This window comes from Melospiza georgiana, chromosome Z, assembly GCF_028018845.1.
Source record: "Melospiza georgiana isolate bMelGeo1 chromosome Z, bMelGeo1.pri, whole genome shotgun sequence".
Taxonomy (NCBI): Eukaryota; Metazoa; Chordata; class Aves; order Passeriformes; family Passerellidae; genus Melospiza; species Melospiza georgiana.
The window spans coordinates 7,644,487-7,663,739 of NC_080465.1; the positions used below are offsets into that span (position 1 = coordinate 7,644,487).

The 19,253-nt window shown below is 43.8% G+C and overlaps 1 protein-coding gene across 1 annotated transcript in view; it reads right to left on the reverse strand.

Annotated features, from left to right (window-relative positions):
• Positions 1-3,095: 3,095 nt before the first annotated feature.
• The window catches only part of LOC131095752 (serine/threonine-protein kinase PAK 3-like), a 32,256-nt gene continuing 16,098 nt past the window's right edge, over positions 3,096-19,253 (reverse strand). Inside the window, exon 14 of the mRNA XM_058043831.1 lies at positions 3,096-3,131. Within this exon, the coding sequence (XP_057899814.1) occupies positions 3,096-3,131 (36 nt within the window). The remainder of the gene's footprint in view (positions 3,132-19,253) is intronic.

The window sequence follows — 19,253 nt, forward strand, 5'->3', positions numbered from 1 at the left end:
GATTGGATCTTGGTGTGGGGGACAGGGAACTTTCTGGAACAAAGGGTAGGGTTTGGGCTGATGGATGGGCCCAAGGGGCCGGGTTGTCTTGACAGACAGGGAAAAATCCGGTGAGGAAGGAGGGAATTGCTTGAGGGACACTTGGGTAGGAGGGCATAACACAGGGGAGAAACTAACTGCAGTAAGTCGGGGAACACTTGAACATACCGCAAGCTAACAGATCATTTGACTCGGAAACTAATGCACTGCAACACAGAAATTCAGGGTTTCAGCAGCTGAGGTGGCGCTGTTAGAACCCACAGCAGCTGGTGAAAGCCATCTCTGTCCTTCAGGTTCCTGCTGTGTGGGAAGGAGCTGCGAGTTGTGGTGGCTGCACTCCCCCTTTGCTGGGAGGATGATCTGTACCAGGGGAGAGCAGAAAGCTGCCGTGGTGAGCAGAACATGCTCAGAGCATTCCAGTTCAGAGAATGGCACTGCCCCTGAAGGGCAAAAAGCGTGAAAGCATAGAATTCTGTGCAGAACCGTTGCAAAAAATTTCTTTTCTAGAACGTTCCCATTTTTGTATACTGTAGATGAATACTCTGGGTTTTATAGAATGCATGGGGTTTTTTCTTAAGGCTTTTGGGAGATCTTCCAAGTTAATTTTTATTTGCATTTTACATCCAGCAGGTATACAGATTTTTTTTTTTTTTACTGTTCTTTTGTAAATCTAACAGGCAAAAACAACTAAGCATTTTTTAATCTTTTGGGATATTGTGATTAATATCCTTAGAAAGAAAACCTTGTTAAACATGTGTGAAAACACAAAGAGAGGGAAAATAGCATAAAAGTCTTTTAGAACAGGGCGTGTAATAAGGACTGCAGAACTGAGAAATTCCTCCAAAGGCAGAATTAGCAAGATTTATCACCAAGAATACCTGCCAAGATATTCCTTAAATCAAGGGAAATGTGACCTGCAGCCATACGAAGTACAGCCAAAGCAAATGAAAACATTTGGAAAAGAAGGAATTTTGCCAGTGACATATGAGTCTGTCTGGATAATTGAGGGATGCCCATCACCCTTGCACTGTATTCCTCAAGATTTGCAATATTTTTTCTCCGAATTTCTGTGAAGTGAATAAGCTGCAGTTGTTTAACCATTAACTTAGGCTCTTTGGGGAATTACTAAGCACCATGTATGTTCTTTTGTAGCTGAGCAGGACTTGAGTTTCCCAAATCTTCTGCAAAGCAGAGGGGAACCACACAGCTGCTTGTGCTAATTAATGTTAATGAAGGGTTTCATGAAAGCAGGTGAATGAGAGCATTGCATTATAGAACTTCCACATTCAAGAAAACAGAAACCTATAAGGCTAGCATAACATCAGAACAGGATGCAGTGAAATTACTAGACAGGAAATGATGCATCAGAAATGAAATTATGCATTTCTGATACATCTACACGCATTTGCAAGCTAAAGCAGAAAAAGAAGGGCAGAGATAGAAAGGAACGAAGATTTTAAAATTGCACTGTGCAGAGGAGACATACGAACCACCAGTGTGAACACAGCTGGGAGATTCATCTTGGAGATGGATTAGAGTGGAACCCATTCACTGAATGTTTCTGGTGCACATGAGTGCAAAGACTGAGGAAAAAAGGAGAAAAGTTTAATTTCTGAAATCTATTTTGATTCCTGGAAGCATTGTCTAGAGATGTAAAAATCTAAAGCCTCAGAGAATCTGAACCTAAAACTTCCCCAAATGGACTGATCAGGTATTATGGGCGCATCTCTGCTGTTTTCAGGGTCAATGAAATTGACAATGAGTTTCTGGAAATTAGGAATGCCCACCCATTTTATATATACATATTATATATTCTATTTATTACAGTACATATATTAAAATATATATTATGTAGTGTATTGTAGGAATCCCTAAAATCAGAGGGTTTTGGGAAAGTTGCTCCTCAGTGAAGAGGATTTCTAGGCTAGAGAAATATAAAATAAAAAGAAGATCATGGACAGTGCCATTGCCAGAGGCCCAGGCTGTTAAACGGAGGAATGGATCGTCCCCTTCGCTGCCTGTAGCTGATACCCCTGTCAGTAATAAGTAGCAACTCCGGGGGCAACGAGATTGGAAACCATCTCTCTAAACCAGAATGGGGCGTCTTTTACCAGCTTGAGGCAATTTTATAGGGTAAAGGATGTTCAGACATCTCAAAATGTGAACTAAAAGACTTATTAATCTGGGAAAAAGTGAATACTCAAAATATAGACTTGAAGTCTGATTTTACCTTTGATTTCTGGCACCAGATAAAGTGGAAAATTCACAATTTGTCTCTCTCAAAAAGGAAGAGTCTTTGGTCAAACTTACGCCTGTCTCCAGAGCTTTAATGGAGAGCTTTGATGAGAATGATTGTAACAGAGACTTTCTCAAACATCAGAACAGAACACCTGGCTCTGAGACTTTAATTCTGAGTGGTGCTGGGCCTTCGTCCTCCTCTGGGGGAATCTCGGATTTTATTCAGGGTGTCCTGGCATGTCCAGGGTTTCTCCAGGCAGTGTGGACAGCACCCCGAAGCCCAGAAAAGGGGAATCAGATCAGCTTCCAGCTTTGGTCGTGTTCTCTGCTTTTTCCAGGATTCCCTGAGTCATTGACGCTGCAACCAGGCATTGTCCCAACTCCTCCAGGAAATCATCCTCCCCCAGAATTCCCAGAGAAGTGTTTGGGATTTTTCTTGCATTCCAAGAGTTTGGGGGGTCATGGGATATGTTCTAGGGAGGCTGGGAATCAAACGGGTCCAGGAGATTAATGTTTGGGGAGGCTTTGCAAAAGAGGAGCTGCTGTTTCTGTGCTCTGCTGCTCTTCTGAAAAAGATGCGGCCGGATCTTATTCTGAAGTTGTGCAGGTGGGGTCAGCCAAGGGGAGCCTGGATCCGCTCTGCCTGGCCGAGGGGCTGCAGGGTCGCTCCTGTCACTGTTTGCCCTTCCCGGGAAGTCACCCCCTCGGATTGGGCTCAGGCTGGCAGTTTGCTTTGGAGCTCTGAGGACTCTTTTCATATAGATTCCTCTGCCAAAACTTTCCGGGATTTTCACCACTTTTGGCTCCCAAGCCTCCGGTTACAGCGGGTGGGGGGGCTTTGGATTTGGCTCTGCCTGCAGGGGAGTGGGCAGGGAGGAGGACAGAGGTGGCAGGGGGCAGCCAGGGCTTGAGCAGGGCAGGGATGGCTCTGCCCAGAGAGGTGGATGGGGTGGAGGTGGGAGAGCTCAGGAAAGTTGTTGGGGAGGCACAGACAGTTCATTCAGAAGCCTTGAAGCCTGTCTCATTGGCTGCTGGGTTCGGGGGGGGAAAGCATGCTGAGATTGCTCTTGGACCTGAGTTTTCCAGCTGTATCCCTGTGGGCAGGAATATGGTGTGGTACCTGTAACAGTTCATTTCAAAGTGTCGCAAATACAAAGTCAGGGTCTACAGCTGGAGAGCAGCCCGATTTGTATGAATCTAAAAAGATCCAGTTTAGTGAATCCAGACGTGAGTTAGCAGGCTCTGGCTTTCTTCGGGTCGCCAAGAACTTGGAGCTCTCCTCCCCAGCCCTTCCTAGCAGGGCTCTCAGGAAAGTTGCTGCGGCAACACTACTGCCAAGTGACGCCGGCCGGGGGCTATTTACAGACTTGGAACAAGACAGAGCTGCTATGGAAAGTGCCTAGAGCTGTTTATTTTTCATCATCACTCTCCTTAAAGTATTATGCCAATGGGAAGATGCTTGCAGCTCACAATCAAGGCAGCAGGCCAAAAAACTTAATGTTACAACATACTTTATAAGTTTCTTAACCAATCACACAAAGCAAAAGCATATTGACAGTAGTTCTAGCCAATCACCATAAGCACATGTAGCTTTGGTTAAAACAATGCTTGCTCATTTGGAATACACTACCTGTGTTTAATACACAACGCAAGGAGCTGCATTTCTAAGCTTCAACCTTCCTAATATCTTGCTAGATAAACTTTCTGCAGTTTAGAGAGCTATTCAGACAAGCATTAATACACAGGCTTATTGTTTGATTTGCCCTTGCTTTTTCTAGAGTTTGAATAATTTTTCTGCTGACCTATCTCATGACTGTTGCTTTAGCTCTATTCACAATTCTGCTGTATCTGAGGCCTGCCTTTTGCAGCTTTCCAAAATCCTCTGATTTTATGGATTCCCACAATTCCTCCTCTCTGTTCACCTCAAAAGAAACCTTTATAATCGTGTCATTTATTATTTGCGTTTCGTATCCATACTATAATATTTTTGCTTATTATCTGCTTAAAGCATGTTCTTGCTGGCACTAAGCATTGCTGTATTACAACACAGCAAGTTAATGCTGTGAAGGTCCAGTCAGTGGAAAGGGCATAAATTATGCCTGACAATAGTTATAAGTCATTGTTCGAAAAACTCTTGTCGATTCCAGGGTCTTAACTCAAAACCTTCTTCCATTTCTATACCTTCATCCACCATCTCTGTGAGATTTCAAGAACTCTCTGTGAATCCATTTCCTACCTCTCTCTCTTGTATGATAAAAACTTCTTGGACAGTTTTGTTCATCATTCGTCACACACACTGAAGTATGCAAGGCATTACTATTAATATCACTACCAAAACACCCAATACATGGAGACCTATCTTGCAAAGTTCTGTTAGCCAAGGTGCAAAGCTCTATTCTTGCAACAAATCATCTAACCAGGACCCACCATCTTCTTTAATTTGGGCTGTCAGATCTTTCAATTTTTTTATGCTTTTGTGGATGGATTCAGAATGATCAGACAGGTTCATACAATACAATCTTTGAAATTCCTCACAACATTGTTGTCGTGCAAGTAAAAGAAATCAATTGCTGCTCTATTTGGAAGGGTAGCATGTCTAACACTATTAACATTGGTCAACATGTCACTGGTTGCAGTGGATGTGGCATTAGTTTGTTTACTCAGCCAATATCCAATCTAATCTAATTGTTTCAATGCAATTGCTGAAGCTGATTGGGTAAAAAGAAACCTGCTGAAACCCTTTTCGCAGCCTTCAAAGGCATGAAATCACTTTTACAGTTCTCATCATAATGACGAGAACTTGGAGCTTTTTGGCAGGCTTCCTGGGACAGCTGATTGCTGTGACAACATTACCTGTTCTTCTTGATCAGATACTTCTCATCAAGAGTGATGAAAGGGAAAAACAAAACACAGTATAAATCAGCAATAAACCTTCCATTGCAACTACCTAAGTGGTCTAATATTATTCAAAATTTAGAAAAAATTTGGATTCAAATAAACACTTCCTTGCATTACCTGTAAGATATGCTCCTAATGATACAAATCCACAATACAAAACTCTTTCTCACCATGGTATCAAAGAACGTAGAGGATGCAAAAAAATAATTATAATTTTATCTATCAGCCTCCAACTGTAACAGAGATGCTAACAGCTTGCAGTAAGCTCACTTCTCCAAAACATCTTGCTAATACGCAAGTCAGTGCTTTTGGAAAGCAGCTTGCAGGTTCTTTAAAAAAATTAGGAAAAGCATTTGGACATAATTTGGGAAAGGCTTAGGGAGAAAATTTGGGACAAAAAAAGGAAAAGCTTGAAAAGGCCTTGAAGCACACACAAACGTTTTGAAAAAATCTGTTGGTACTGTACAGTTGGACTCTGATAAAAAGGCTTGTGGCTTTGCTTGTGGTAAAGCAGGACACATGAAAAGAGATTGTCCTACAACAACAATCAAACTTAATACACTTCCTATTTGCCCTCAGTGTAGGAAAGGGAAGCATCTTGCTAAGTACTGTCGTTCTCAATTGGACATTGATTGCAAAGCTTTGTTGTTAAACTGAAAAAAGAGCGTGGATTATCACCGCACAATGACACAAAAAGTGACCTCCTTACAGTCAATTACCCAGTCAAATGGCATTGGTACCTCAGTCATTTATCCCTCAGTCAACCATCCCTCAAATGGTCCCAGGTCAATACCCTCACGTACAAGGTTTGAATTGGGCTCCTCAGAATTGATACACCTTTTAAATAATTTCTGGTATGAAACTATTTCTACTGGAATTATCAGGTTTTTTCAGCAAAGACAAGAGCTTTTGATTCTAGGTAGAGCTAGCACCAAAATTTTCAGACTTTCAATACTTCCAGCTGTTTTTTCAATAAATTGTAACAATAAGCTAATATATTTATTTCCTGCATTTAATCTTTCTATAATGACTCCACCAAAAACACCTATAGCTATTGCATTTCTTTTGCCCATGACTACAGCCGAGCAAAACAATTTTCCAGAGAATTCAGTGATGTCTGTGCTATTTTTGACCTCAGGTCCTGAGGTCTTTTGGGTGCAATTCTTGTACTGCAACCAAGCAAAATTGACTTGCTGCCTGACTCACTGTGGTAAAACAATTTACATTACCGGCATGCAAGACACTGCTGCAGATGTCACTGTAATTTCTCACATGTTTTGTCCCAGCCATTGGGATTTAGTAGCTCCTGCAGGTTCCCTCACAGGGATTGGAGGTGCTACTGTATGTTGGCAAAGTGCATCCATGATTAACATTACAGGTCCTGAAGGAAAGACAGCAATGGTGCGTCCTTTTCTTGTTCAGAAGCTTCTCACCGTCTGGGGGAGAGACGTCCTGTCCCAATGGGGAGTAGAACTGGAGGTGGGCCTGTAATGGAAACCACGTCAAAACGTGCCACTTGAAAGCTGAACTGGAAAACTGATCCTCCTATATGGATTGATCAATGGCCTTTAACAGAGAAAATATTAAATAGCCTTAAATGATTGGTAAAGGAGCAATTACAAGAAGGTCACATCACACCCACAAAGAGTCCCTGGAGTTCACCAGTATCCGTCATCCACAGGAAGACATTGGACTCCTGGAGGTTGTTTCACGACCTGAAGATCAATGAAGTGACTGAAGACATGGGACTTGTTCAACCTGGACTTCCTTCTTTATCAATGATCCCAAAACACTGGCCTCTCATCGTCATTGATTTAAAGAATTGCATTTTCCACATCCCACTTCATCCCAATGATGCTCCAAGATTTGCCTTTTCAGTTCCAGTCATCAATCAAAGAGAATCCATGCAGAGATAGCACTGGAAAACATTGCCTCTAGAAATGAAGAATTCGGTATAATTTGGCAATATTTTGTAGCACAAATTTTGTCTCCAGTTCAACAGAAATATCCAAGATCCGTGATTTCACACTACAGGGATGATTTGCTCATCGCAGCTCCAACGAAGCCAGAGATGGAGCAAGCTTGTCCTAGTGTTGTTACTGAAATCCAAAATGCTGGACTTAAAATTTCTATACCCAAAATTTGAGAAGTTCCACCCTGGAAGTATCTGGGATGGAAGATGACTGAAAAAACAATTACACTGCAGAAGATACATCTCTGGACCAGTGTCAACACCCTGCAAGACTTACAACAGCTTCTAGAAGAAATCAATTGGGTCAGACCTGTTTTGGGAATCACCAACGATGAATTGGGTCCTCTTTTTAATTTGTTGAGAGGAAGCTGCGCCATCGACTCTCCTGAACTCTAATACCTGAAGCTCGTGCAGCGCATGACAAGGTCATGGAGGCTCTCCAAAGACAACAAGCTCATTGCTGTATTCCAGAAAAGTCTTTATTTTCTGCAATTTTAGGAGGAATGATGCAACTTTGTAGTCTCATTTTTCAATGAGATAGAGATCCTTTCTTGGTAATGGGGTTTTCTTCCCTCAAGGTTTCCAAAGACTATTTTTACAGTCTTAAGAGGATAACACAGATTCTGATTAAGGCCAGAACAAGGTTGGTAAGTTTAGCAGGTGAAGAATTTGCAGTTCTCTATTTACCACTGAAAAAAGATGATCTTGATTGGGCAATGCAAAATTCTGCAAATTCTGATGATTTGCAACGAGCATTGTTAAATTTTGCAGATATTGCTTCTGTTCATTACCCGGCTCACAAATTATTGCAGGCAAAATTGAGTTTTAGAGAGAAACCTATGTAAAGTAAAGAACCTTTAAACACAGTAACTCTCTTCACTGATGGATCAGGCAGAAGTCACAAATCAGTCATTACTTGGTTGAACCAAACCAAGTTCCCAACTAAAACTTGGGAATCAGATATTCAAATAGTAGAGGGATCTGCTCAGATTGTTGAGCTTGCTGCTGTGGTTCAGGCTTCTCAGTTCTTCCCACAACTTTTTAATTTATTCACACATCCTTCTTAAGTTACTAATGTGGTTAAAGAATAGAAGGATCAGTTCTAAAGAATCCTAGTAATGACACTTGATATCATTGGCTTTCAAGGCTTTTTACAACTTTACAATAACAAACTAATCCACAGTTTGCTTCTCACAACAGGGCTCATGCCTTGCTTCCTGGATTATTCATGGAAGGAAACGCGAGAGCGGACAAACTGACAGTGCCTATTTCCAACACTTTGCCAAACATTTTGGAACAAGCAAAACTGAGTCATGCCTTTTTTCACCAAAACGCACAAGCACTTGTGCAAATGTTTCAAATTTCCAAAAGTGAAGCTAAAGCTATCATTAGTACTTGCCCTGACTGTCTCCTTGTGCAGACTCCTGTTTCTAGAAAGAGTTGTTCAGTCCACAGGGTTTGCAAAGCCTGTAGTTACAGCAAATGGATGTCACTAAATAGCCTTCCTTTGGTAAATTTGCCAATACTCATGTTTCAGTGGACACATTCTCTGATGCAGTTTTTGCTTCTCTTCACACAGGGGAAGCAGGTGATCATGCCTGTCAACATTCTTTGCAGAGCTTTTGCTTCATTGGGTGTGCCCCAAGAAGTAAAAACCGACAATGATCCTGCATATATATCTCAAAAATTGGCCACATTTTTAAAGATTGGGGTGTTCGTCATATCCTTGGTATTCCTCATTCTCCCACAAGTCAAGCACTTGCTGAGAGGACACATCAGACATTAAACCGCATTCTTGATCCACAGAAGGGGGGAAATGGTAACACCACAGATGAGGTTAAACAAAGATTTCCATGTTTTAATTTCTTAAACAGCTCTGTGTCAGAACCTAATAACACCAATTTTTAGGCATTTTTCAAATAACACACAGGCGAAAGTGAAAGAAGATCCCTCTGTTTTAATTAGAATCCCTGGGACAGTACCTATTGAAGGTCCTTCCTGATTAATCAGTTGGAACAAAGGGTATGCTTCTGTCTCTACAGGTGCAGGAATTAAGTGGGTCCCAGCCAAAAATGTCAAACCATATCGCACCCAAGAATGTGTTGATGAGTTCAAGCCTGTAGACGCAAGTACACAGACATGAGCTGAACAGAGGGATCACAGGTCATACCTGATGTTCCCTCTTTATCAATGGGACCTGCAAACTCTGATTTGATGCTATTTATAAATGTGTCAAGTGTTGCTTTCATTGTTGTTAGTCTGGTGAAATTGACAGTGGGAGCAATCCTGTATTGCATGGGAACATTTGGGCCAAAGAACTTCCCAAAGCAGTATCTGAGCCCCAAGATTTAGAAATCCTTGGTCCTTTAACAATGGATTTCTGCCTTACATTTGCAGCTAATGATTGGTGAGAAGGTGGTCCTCCAAGGTACAATGTTACTCCCCATTATTTTGCATACAGAATCTTTATTAGTGATTTAATAAATGACTTTTAACTTTTAAAATGTGTCTTGGTTTGAAAAGACAGATGTCTGCTAAGGAAGGCAGGAGCCTCCCCTGAAATGGAGAATGTAAACCTCCTCCCTTTGAATTGTTATCATTTTGAAATTAAGGGGGCCTCTCAGGCAAAGGTATGGAGTAGGAATAACAGTTCTTTATTAGGGAAGAAAATAAAAGTAAAATAAACAATGCAGTAATATAAAACAACACTGACAGAGTCAGAATACCACATGACACCTGTCAGCGATGGAGAGAGATGGGGAAGACTGCCTTGGTGATCAGAATCCAATTTTATTGTGGGATACATGTGCCTATATACTATTTCAGGGAGTCTACTAATGAGTACTACAATGATTGGGTTAAAATCACATACACAAAGTTATGCATATAACAACATCTCTTGCTTCCAGAGTTTAATGGGATTTTCTTTTTCCAATAAACCCATTTGATTTAATCTTCCTGCAATCTAGGTCTAATTTTCTAAGTTCTGTTTGCTTTTGCCAAGTCATCCTGTTCTCAAATCTCTGATGTTAACCAGGTCCAAAGTCCATCGTCTGTCTTGTGTCCTCCAGCATTCCAACAGACACCCTGTTGGTCAGGGGATTGGTAGCTATCCAATTGAAATGGTGGCTGCTGTCCTCCTGGAGAGGGAGATGTGGTTCTGTTGAAGCAGTGATCCTGTAGAAGGGTGTGGTCTTCCTCTGAAGATCCAGTGGTGGTGTAGATGGGCCTGGTCTTCCTCTGGGAATCCAATGGAAAAGGCAGCTGCTTCTCTGGGAATCCAGGGGAAAAGGCTGTCCTGGTGTCCCAAAATCTCAGCTTCTATCCAGTTAGGAATGTTTGGCTCCTCCCTCGGGGCAGAGCTTCTAGCAATGTGGGATGATGTAATTTTATCAGTCATGCTGAGGCACTCAATGGCACATTAAGAGCAGATGTCTCCCCAGAGGGAGGACTGGTTTCTGGAAGAGATGAAGAAAACTGCTCAATTAGCAGAAGATAACAGAGCCACGCCTCTAACAGATGGCAAATAGAATACACACATTACCTTGCAACCTAGGACAAAAGGATGACAAGTGGCAGAACTTCAATTAAAGAACTTTACAATGGAAATTTGGCTATGATAAATTGATTTTTTAAAAATGAGTATCTTAGTTGATAGCCATTGGATCTTCACCATCCTTGAAACAAGACAATAATAATGAGTAGGAGTATTAGAAAACACTTCTTAATACACATACTAAGGCTTCCTAAGGCACAGCAGTAATTGCCTGAGACAGAAATATAACATTTTCCAAATCATAGGCGTATTGATTTTGGTCCTAAGAATCGCACCACCCATAATGAGCATTGCACTATGAACTGTACAGCATATTTTACAGTTGTACATTTTTCTAACTTTTGTAGGAGAATCCTTCAGTGTGTTTATTAGAGTTTTTGGAACATGATAACCTTGATTTTTCAGGAGCTAAGGTGGTTGTGAGGTTTTGAAAAGGTTAATGTTGGCAAATGGCTGTGGCATGTGGCCAGTACCATCTTCTCAGGATGGCTTGGTTGCTATTGCTGGCATGGCCCCACACCCTGGCAGGCTTCTTTCCTGTTTTTTGCTGGTTGGGCTCCCTGCAGGGGCTTTTCCCACACTCTGCTTCTGGGTTTGGCGTCTGCAGCTCTTCTCAGATCCGTCCTTGGAGGAAGGCTCCGGGGCAGGGCCGCTCCCGGTGCAGACATGGCGAGGCTCCATAGAGGTGTGACTTTGGAGCCAGCCCACTCGCTTTCCATGGTGATGGCAAGTGCGGGGAACCCGGTGCCAATGGCGGGGTCGATCTCAGCGGCCACGTGGCACGGTGCAATGGCTGCAGAATTGCCCTTTAACCCGGAGGGCTTGGAGTGGCTGCTTGGCGTGGTGTGCCCAGAGGGGCAGAAGTGCCCACCACGTGCTCTGCTCCCCCAGAGCAGGGCGGCGTGGTGTGCCCGCCTGGGTCAGCTGCGGGAGCTTTGCTGGCCGTCATCTCTCCACGTGTCTGGATTGTTCCATCGGTGCCGCCTGAGGGATGCAGGACTCCAGGTGGCTCTCCAAAATGCAGTTTATTCCATCCAAGAGGTTACAGCCATGCAGGGTCATGGGTGAAAGAGCCTGTGCCTACACCTGTCAGCTCCAGCTGCAGGCAGGCCTGGAGACCCTTTGGTTTTGGTTACATTGCATTATACAGTTTTCTTTGCTTAGCATCTTAATACAGTAGAACCAATCTATACCTTAGCTATTATCTGTAGCCTATCATAACTACTTTAATTACCACATTCATGTTACTATTCTCCAATCACTAAAAGTTAGTACATTACAGTTTAGGCTAGAAGTTGTTTATCAATTTTCTTGCAGTGGAAAATTCTGAGGCCTTTTTTCTACTTGCAACTTTGCTGACTTGTTGGCCTGTGCTATCTTTCTGCTTGGTAAAAACATCTTCTTGTTTGAGGTGGGTTTATCCTTTTCTCTAAGTCATAAAAACCTCTTCTAACCTACATACTCTTTGCCTTCCTGGTTATCCAGTAAGACTGGCTCAGCAATTCTTTTCTTCTGTATCAAAACTTGCTTCCATCTCTATTCCTTCATCAGACTCTACGTTTAAAAATCTTTCTGCTAAGCATACATATCTGTGTGACTTTCTTGACAAACTTTTATCCTTCCCAACAGTCTCTGGACATTGTCGGTGTCCTCGGCTCAGGCAGCCCCCAGATGGTCTCTGTTTTCCGAGATTCCCCCATTCCTTGGGGCTGTGCTGCTTCCCACGACCGCTCCACATCGCTCAGCCACAGCTCCATTGTAGTACGACACGTTTTCAAAGCGGCTGGGGCCCGCCAGGTCCCGTGGCAATGCCGCTCACGCCCAGGGTGGAACGAAGAGGCAGCTGCGCTGCTGCCCTTCCCCCTTTGCCCTTCATAATCTGATTTTTTAATAAGTCCAGAACAAGCATCCATGGCTTTATAATACCGATGGCTGCGTCATCACCAAATGACACTGCCTCAAATATATTTTGTCCAACCCTCTCCCAAAAGGGCAAATCTAAAATGTCCCCTTCTGATACGTGCAGCTCATGGCTGTCACACCACATGAATAAAGCTTTTAGAGGTCGTTCATTGTGGTTTATCCCTCTTCTTTGAAAGAAGAAAATCAGTACCTTCATTATGGAGTTTTCTGGTCTGGACAGCCAAGCTCTCACGATCTCCTAAGTGGTTCCAGTCCACATAAACAAGGCTAGCAACCTCACTGCACTTTATGCTACGTAGCAAAGTCCTGGCTTTTCACCATATTGGCTCTGCTACCGTTTCCAGCTCCCAGGCTATATTTCTATGCTTCCAAACACCAATCCAGGGTCTGATGCCCTTGTAATCTGGTTCCCACACTGTTTCCCAGCTCTCACACTGCTTGCAATCTGGTTCTACACCTTTATCCAGCTCTAACGCCGTGTGTCTCCTTTGCTCTGTGCTTCTGAGTTCTTACCACTTTGGGGTTCACCCCGTGTTAGGTCATGTGTGGGGGTTGCTGGTGCAGGAGACAGAGATTGCTCAGCCCTGATGTTTGTGTGGCACAGAGAGAGTTTATTTCCCAGGCTACCCCTAATACAGAGCATTTGAAAGACCCGGTCTGCATATGCTCATTGGTCTGAACTCCACGCCCCCTCGGGATCTGGCCAGTGAAATGCTTGCAGCTTCCTAAGAGACCTGACTGGGAGAAGCCCCTGGCAGTCAATCCAGGGGCTTGGTAGCAAGCTCATCCATGACATTTGGTAACACCAGCCCATGGGTGCCTTCTTTCTGCTCAGTTAGGTCTCAGTTTTGGTTCAGTTATGTCAGGTTGAGATTAAGGCATAAAAAGGGTGTGATTTTTACAATAAAAGGATCTCTTTTGGATGCAGGAGGGGGTCCCTGTCGCTTTGTTCCCCACTGCTACATGCAAATCTGCCTTTTGGGAGTGCTAATTTGATAAATAGTCACTATACATAAACAAAGCTAGGGCTATAATTCTCAAACAACTTAAAACCGTCTCAAGGTGTTTTGTTTTGTTTGACAGAATACCTTATGTGTGGGGTTGTGGTGGTGTTCACAGGGGTCCCATGACAAGGGAAGAGACAAGAATCTTGACTCCATGCTTGACTCCATGCTAAATCAGAAGGTGTATTTATTATTTTATGATACATATAGTATTAAAATGATATATTAGAACTATACTAAAAGAATAGAAGAAAGGATTTCATCAGCAGGCTTGAAAGGAAAGGAATGGAATGAATAACAAAAGCTCGTGACTCTCAGAGAGTCCAAGCCAGCTGACTGTGATTGACCATTAATTAGAAACAACAACATGAGACCAAATCTAAGATCCACCTGTTGCATTCCACAGCAGCAGATAATTATTGTTTACATTTTGTTCCTTGAGGCCTCTAGCTTCTCAGGAGAAAAATCCTGGCCAAAGAGTTTTTCAGAAAATATCATGGCTACATGGGGTAGAGAGTTACATCTTACAGGCTGCCTTAAAAGAAGAGATACTGCAATCCCACAAAATCAGATCAACCAAAGCACTCCCAATCTATTAGTAAGAATTAAGAAAGTCTGAACTGATATTTTCTATCTCAAAGCTTTGTATGTACATCCATCCATACAATACCACTGTGATTTGTTGGAATCCATAAGGTTAGAGGATTTTTAAGAAATGGTTACAAGAAGTATGTAGGCCTCAGACTGAAGTTTTGTTAGCATTGCAAATACAGCAGAAAAGTTTCCCATGCAAGCAGAAAAGTTTCCCAAGCAGTAGATGTGACAAACCACAATAGGTCTCTGTGGAATTGGCTTTAGGATGGCAACAAGGTTATTTAATGTACATCTTTAGAAGGTTAGCATGAATAGAACTTTGTTCTTTGTCTCTTATGAACTAGTCTTTGTTTTAACTATCATTGCGTGTGCTTTGTGGGATTGGATAGAATGATTGTCAATACGTGTTTTCTGTGTCTGATTGGCTGAATTCTAGTCTGAGATGATTTTATGTATTTCTGTACCAGCGCTGCTGGAGGGGACATTTTTGGTGTGGATCAGTGAGCTGTCATGTCTCCATTTTGTATTTTGAGACTGATGTGCTGGAAATGAAAGCAAAAATCTCTTCACTGGTCTGGTTACAACGTTATCCATATTTGGATATTTTGCCGTGGCCTAGTGGGTTCCTTTTTTAAGACGTGGACTTATATCTTCCCGTCCCCCGCATGATTAACTGCACTGACACACAGGTTTGCATAACTATTATTTTCTCAAAGACACTGGAGTATGTTAGAGCAAAAGAAAATATTGATTGCAGTGTCTAAAGACACTGCATGTGGGTAAATATTCTCTTTGTATTCACAGCTTTAAATTATAATTTACCTTTCTAAATAAAGGTACTAAAGGTACTATCAATAAAGGTACTAGAGGTTCCCATCAACTCCACAGATCTCAGAGAAGTGTTTGAAGGCTAGGTCTGAAGAAAGAGAGGTGTTTCATTAGAAGGTTTTAGTTGCAGAGTTTTCTGCCTGAGTGTTTGACACCTCTGTTTACAGTGTCTATAAAATAATTTTCATGCTGAAAATCACTATCAACTACCTTCCATATTTATTTATGGTTAGGCACTCATGCCAACTCCTGCTGAAGTCAAGAGCAGGTTTCTGAATATAGCAGGAATAGGATTAAACCTAAAAGGTCTGCCAGTGCTATCACTGAAATACTAATTTGTGTGTTTTCTTATTTTTGAACTGAAATACAACCATGGCTTTTAATGTTGGGCTTTTGCAGCTGGTATGCAGATGCAATGATCATAGAACTGAAGTCATTTGAGATTACAGAAAGGTTAAAAACTATGCATGGGAAGGTAATATCAGGAATTTCTAACTAACAAAAAATGGTTTGTCCTGCAGCCTTGAGGTCATGTCCTTATACTTTTCTCAAAAGAAAACCTATCCATTGCACTTGCATCATCATCCCAAAAACATGTTTAAATGAATTGGAACTGTTGATCAGCCCATGTCAATTAGTACCTTCCTTTTTCTCTTTGCTGACTAACTCTGATTCAGTTTCAAATCATAAATCTTTCAAGGAAAAAATACACCATGCAGAGGAAACCCCAAGGCAAAGGCTTCTATATATGGTATTGCCAATCCCTGTGTGACAGCCTCCTGCTAGCTTCCTACATCAGACACAGGGCAGCTTCGCTGGCTGCAACATAGACTTTCTTCATATTGGTGACATTTTAAAAATCCAAAGACACTGCTTGTTTTAAAAGTCCTAAAAAGAGCATTCTGAGTTCCTGATAGCAAACATAGAGGGACTAATTTGGTTTAGGAGAGAAGGTGTTTGTGCAGTTGGATAACAGCTTGCATGTTGACGTGTCTGGGGGGATTTTTATGTTTGCGCTCCCCTTGTTTGAGGCAATGAGCGCAATGTCACCTGTGCACAGCCGACACCACGGTTTAAGACTGTATGCCTTGAAGGTGCAATGCTTTATTTGTAATCAAAGGGGAAATGTATCTAAACTTGTTAGGATAAACAGTTCCTTTGCAAATAGACTGATCCAGAAGCTTTATAATTTAAGGAGTAAAATCCCAAGGTTATATGGAAATTGCACCTATGCTTTTCATCGCCTTAAATAATTTCCTTGGACACGATTTCATTTTTCTGGAACTTGACTTGTACACCTGCAAATACATTCAAAGGGTCTTGTTAAATTTATTTCAAAGGTATTTCAGACAGCAGAAGTAGCAGTAACATCTTTAATTTCAACAATGCTTGGTTGGTTTCTTTTGTACAAAACCCCTAGGCTACTCATTTCCTTAAAATAGGATTTAATTTTTACAGAGATATGTTATTGCTTTAGTCTACAACTGTTACTGAAAATGGAGTTTTGCAAAATGAATGCTCACACCAGTGCTGATTTGACAATCTTAAGTACTGCAGCATTTTAAAGAGATAGCTATCTATTCCAATAGATGTGGAATAGAGACCCCATCACCTGTGACTTCCTTTCTCAGTTAAAAAGAAAAAGAATAGAGGAATAGCTGGGCTTTAGCTGTGTGTCTGGATATGAAGCCATGTGAGATTTTGAATGGCTCCACACAAGTTTTTCAAGTTTTCTCTGAGTGTCCGAGTTCCCCCGCCCCAGGACCACCACTGGCTGGTTTTGTTCGTTTTGCATGGCTTAATTTTTGGAGAGGAGGAAAGAGGGCAGCCAGCAAAGTGACATTTCTCTGAGGAGCTGCTACAAGCTTTCTCCGTGCAGGCAAAACCAATCACTGACAGGCTCTGAAAATAGGCCCGCTGCTGAGCCAATTAGAAAAGCTGGTGACGCCTCTGGGACAACATATTTAAGAGAGGAAAAAAGGTGCAGGAAGCTGTTTCTTTCTTTCTTTCTGCCTTCCGAGGGGGGCTGCGGGGACAGCTGAGCTCCTTCCCGGCCGGGTCGGGGGCTCTTTCCCATCAGGGCCACCGGGCCCTGCTGCCGGGGCCCATCCCAGCGCCGCCACCAGCTGCGGCCAAAGCCGGGAGCGGCCCTGGGGACAGGAGCAGGAACGGCCCCGCTGCTTGTGCCGGGAGCAGCCCCGGGACCCATGCCAGGGGAGGCCCCACGGCCGAAACTGAGCTGCCAGGGCCACAGGAGCCCACGCTGCCGCCGCCACCTGGGCGCGGCCCGTGACACACTTTGCCTGCCAGGCCACCAAGAGCCTGCAGCAGCGCAAACCAAAGGACGGAAACCTTCTTAGCAGGACTGCTCTCTTTGTTCTCAAGGCTAAGACAGCCATTTGCACGCATTAGTCACTGCACTGGGGGAATAGAGGGCTCATCACTGCCTGCTACAGCTAAAGGAATTCAGCATTTGTTACAATTCGACTTTTTCTCAACACCATCCTTCTCTGGGAATTGCTCATAAGCATTTCATCAGTGCACCTCACAAATGCTTTTGCTGAGTGAAGCTGCATTGCCTTTTTCCTTCAGAAATTAATGAAGAAAACACAAACTGCCTTCTGAAACCCTTCTGCTCCTTTCCAGATCAGTTAAGCAGAAGCCTCAGGCTCATCCCTCATTCCCTCTGGGAGATAGGAGGTAATATTTCGCTGCAGCCAAAAAGTTATTAGAAAAAAGAATGAAAGTTGTTGGTGCCAGGTAGTGTTAGTTATGGTTTGCATTTGTTCAAGCTAATTTGGTGGGTGTTGCTGTGAGCTGGAAAAGGAGAGGTGTTGAAGACCAGACCAAAAGAGATGTAGGAGGAGAGGGGACAGAAAAAAAGGCTGTCAGGAGACAATAGAAGTTCCCAAGTACCCAGCCAAAGGGAAATGAGACAGGGATGGCCCAGGGCTGGGAAAAGCAATAAAAAGGAACATTATCTTGGTGTGTGTGTGTGTATGTTCAGCTCTCAGGAAAGGGAGATACACAGCTGGCTCAGTTGAATCCTTACTAAGAAGAAGGTTCTCTTTTGCTTTAATGACTTTGTCTCCATTTAAATGTATCTAGGAGTTTGTTTATTTCTAACACCTCTCTCCCAGCAGCTCAGAGCTGCGTTGCACAGCGCTTGCTGTGTGCCAGAGAGCACAAAGCAGGCTGGCCTGGTGGGCCTGAATATTCCTGCCAAACACTCTGCATCTCACACCTTTGCTCTGGCTCAGTGCAGAACTGCAGGATTGCGGGCGCTTCCTCCCAGAGCTGCGTGAGGCGCTGGCTCCTGCAGATGTGCCCTGCCAAGCTGTCCCTGCCTCACGCTGGCCTCGCTTCCCCTGGCACAAGAGCTGGGCCTGAAGGAGGCTGCCCTGTGCTCCAGCCTGCCGAGCAGCCCGGCTCCCTGCCCCGGTGCCCAGAGTGCTGCACACACTGCTGACCTTTGCCAGGAGTTGCAGGTCAGCCGGCAGAAGAGGAGGAATCCTCAGGCAGCCCAGCGGCCCTCGGCTGCCCTGGGCCTTTCTCTGCTCCTGGGCACACTCCAGACGGCCAATGCCTCCAGGCTGGGCTGTGCCCAGCACGGCTGCCCTTCCCCTCGGCAGCAGCCAGCTGCCACCTGGGCTCTGAGAGCGGAGGATTCGCCCGCCGCCAGGAACAGGCACCCAGGGCCCGGCTGCTGCCTCTAGCAGCTCCAAGGGCCTCCTTCCAGCCTGCCTCTGCCGGGGCTCAGCCTGCTCCGGCCTCTGCCGGGGCTCTGCTGGGGCTCCACCCCGGCCAAGGCCGGGCCCGCTTTCACCTCACAGGCGCTGACAGCTCTGCACCACAGGAGACCTTCCCGAGCACCCTCTCTGACCTTTCTGCTTTCTCCCTTGAGCAAGGCTCTCCTCCAGCCAAAGAGATTGCATTTCGGGATACAAATCCAAGTGGCAGGAGACCCAATGCTCTCCAGTCACAGCTGAAGGCCTGCATCTGCACAGGATGTTTTGGGCTGCCCCATTCTTCTTTTGCTTTTGCTTGAAAATGCCATTGCCATTTCTGCCTCAAGTAGAGCACCTAGCACCTAGCACCAACCCAAAACGGGCCAGTGGGCCGTATTCCAAACGCAGTGTGGTCTGGAGAGGATGAATGAAGAAGAACCTTCTCCACTTGCAAACCATACCAAGGAAGCCAT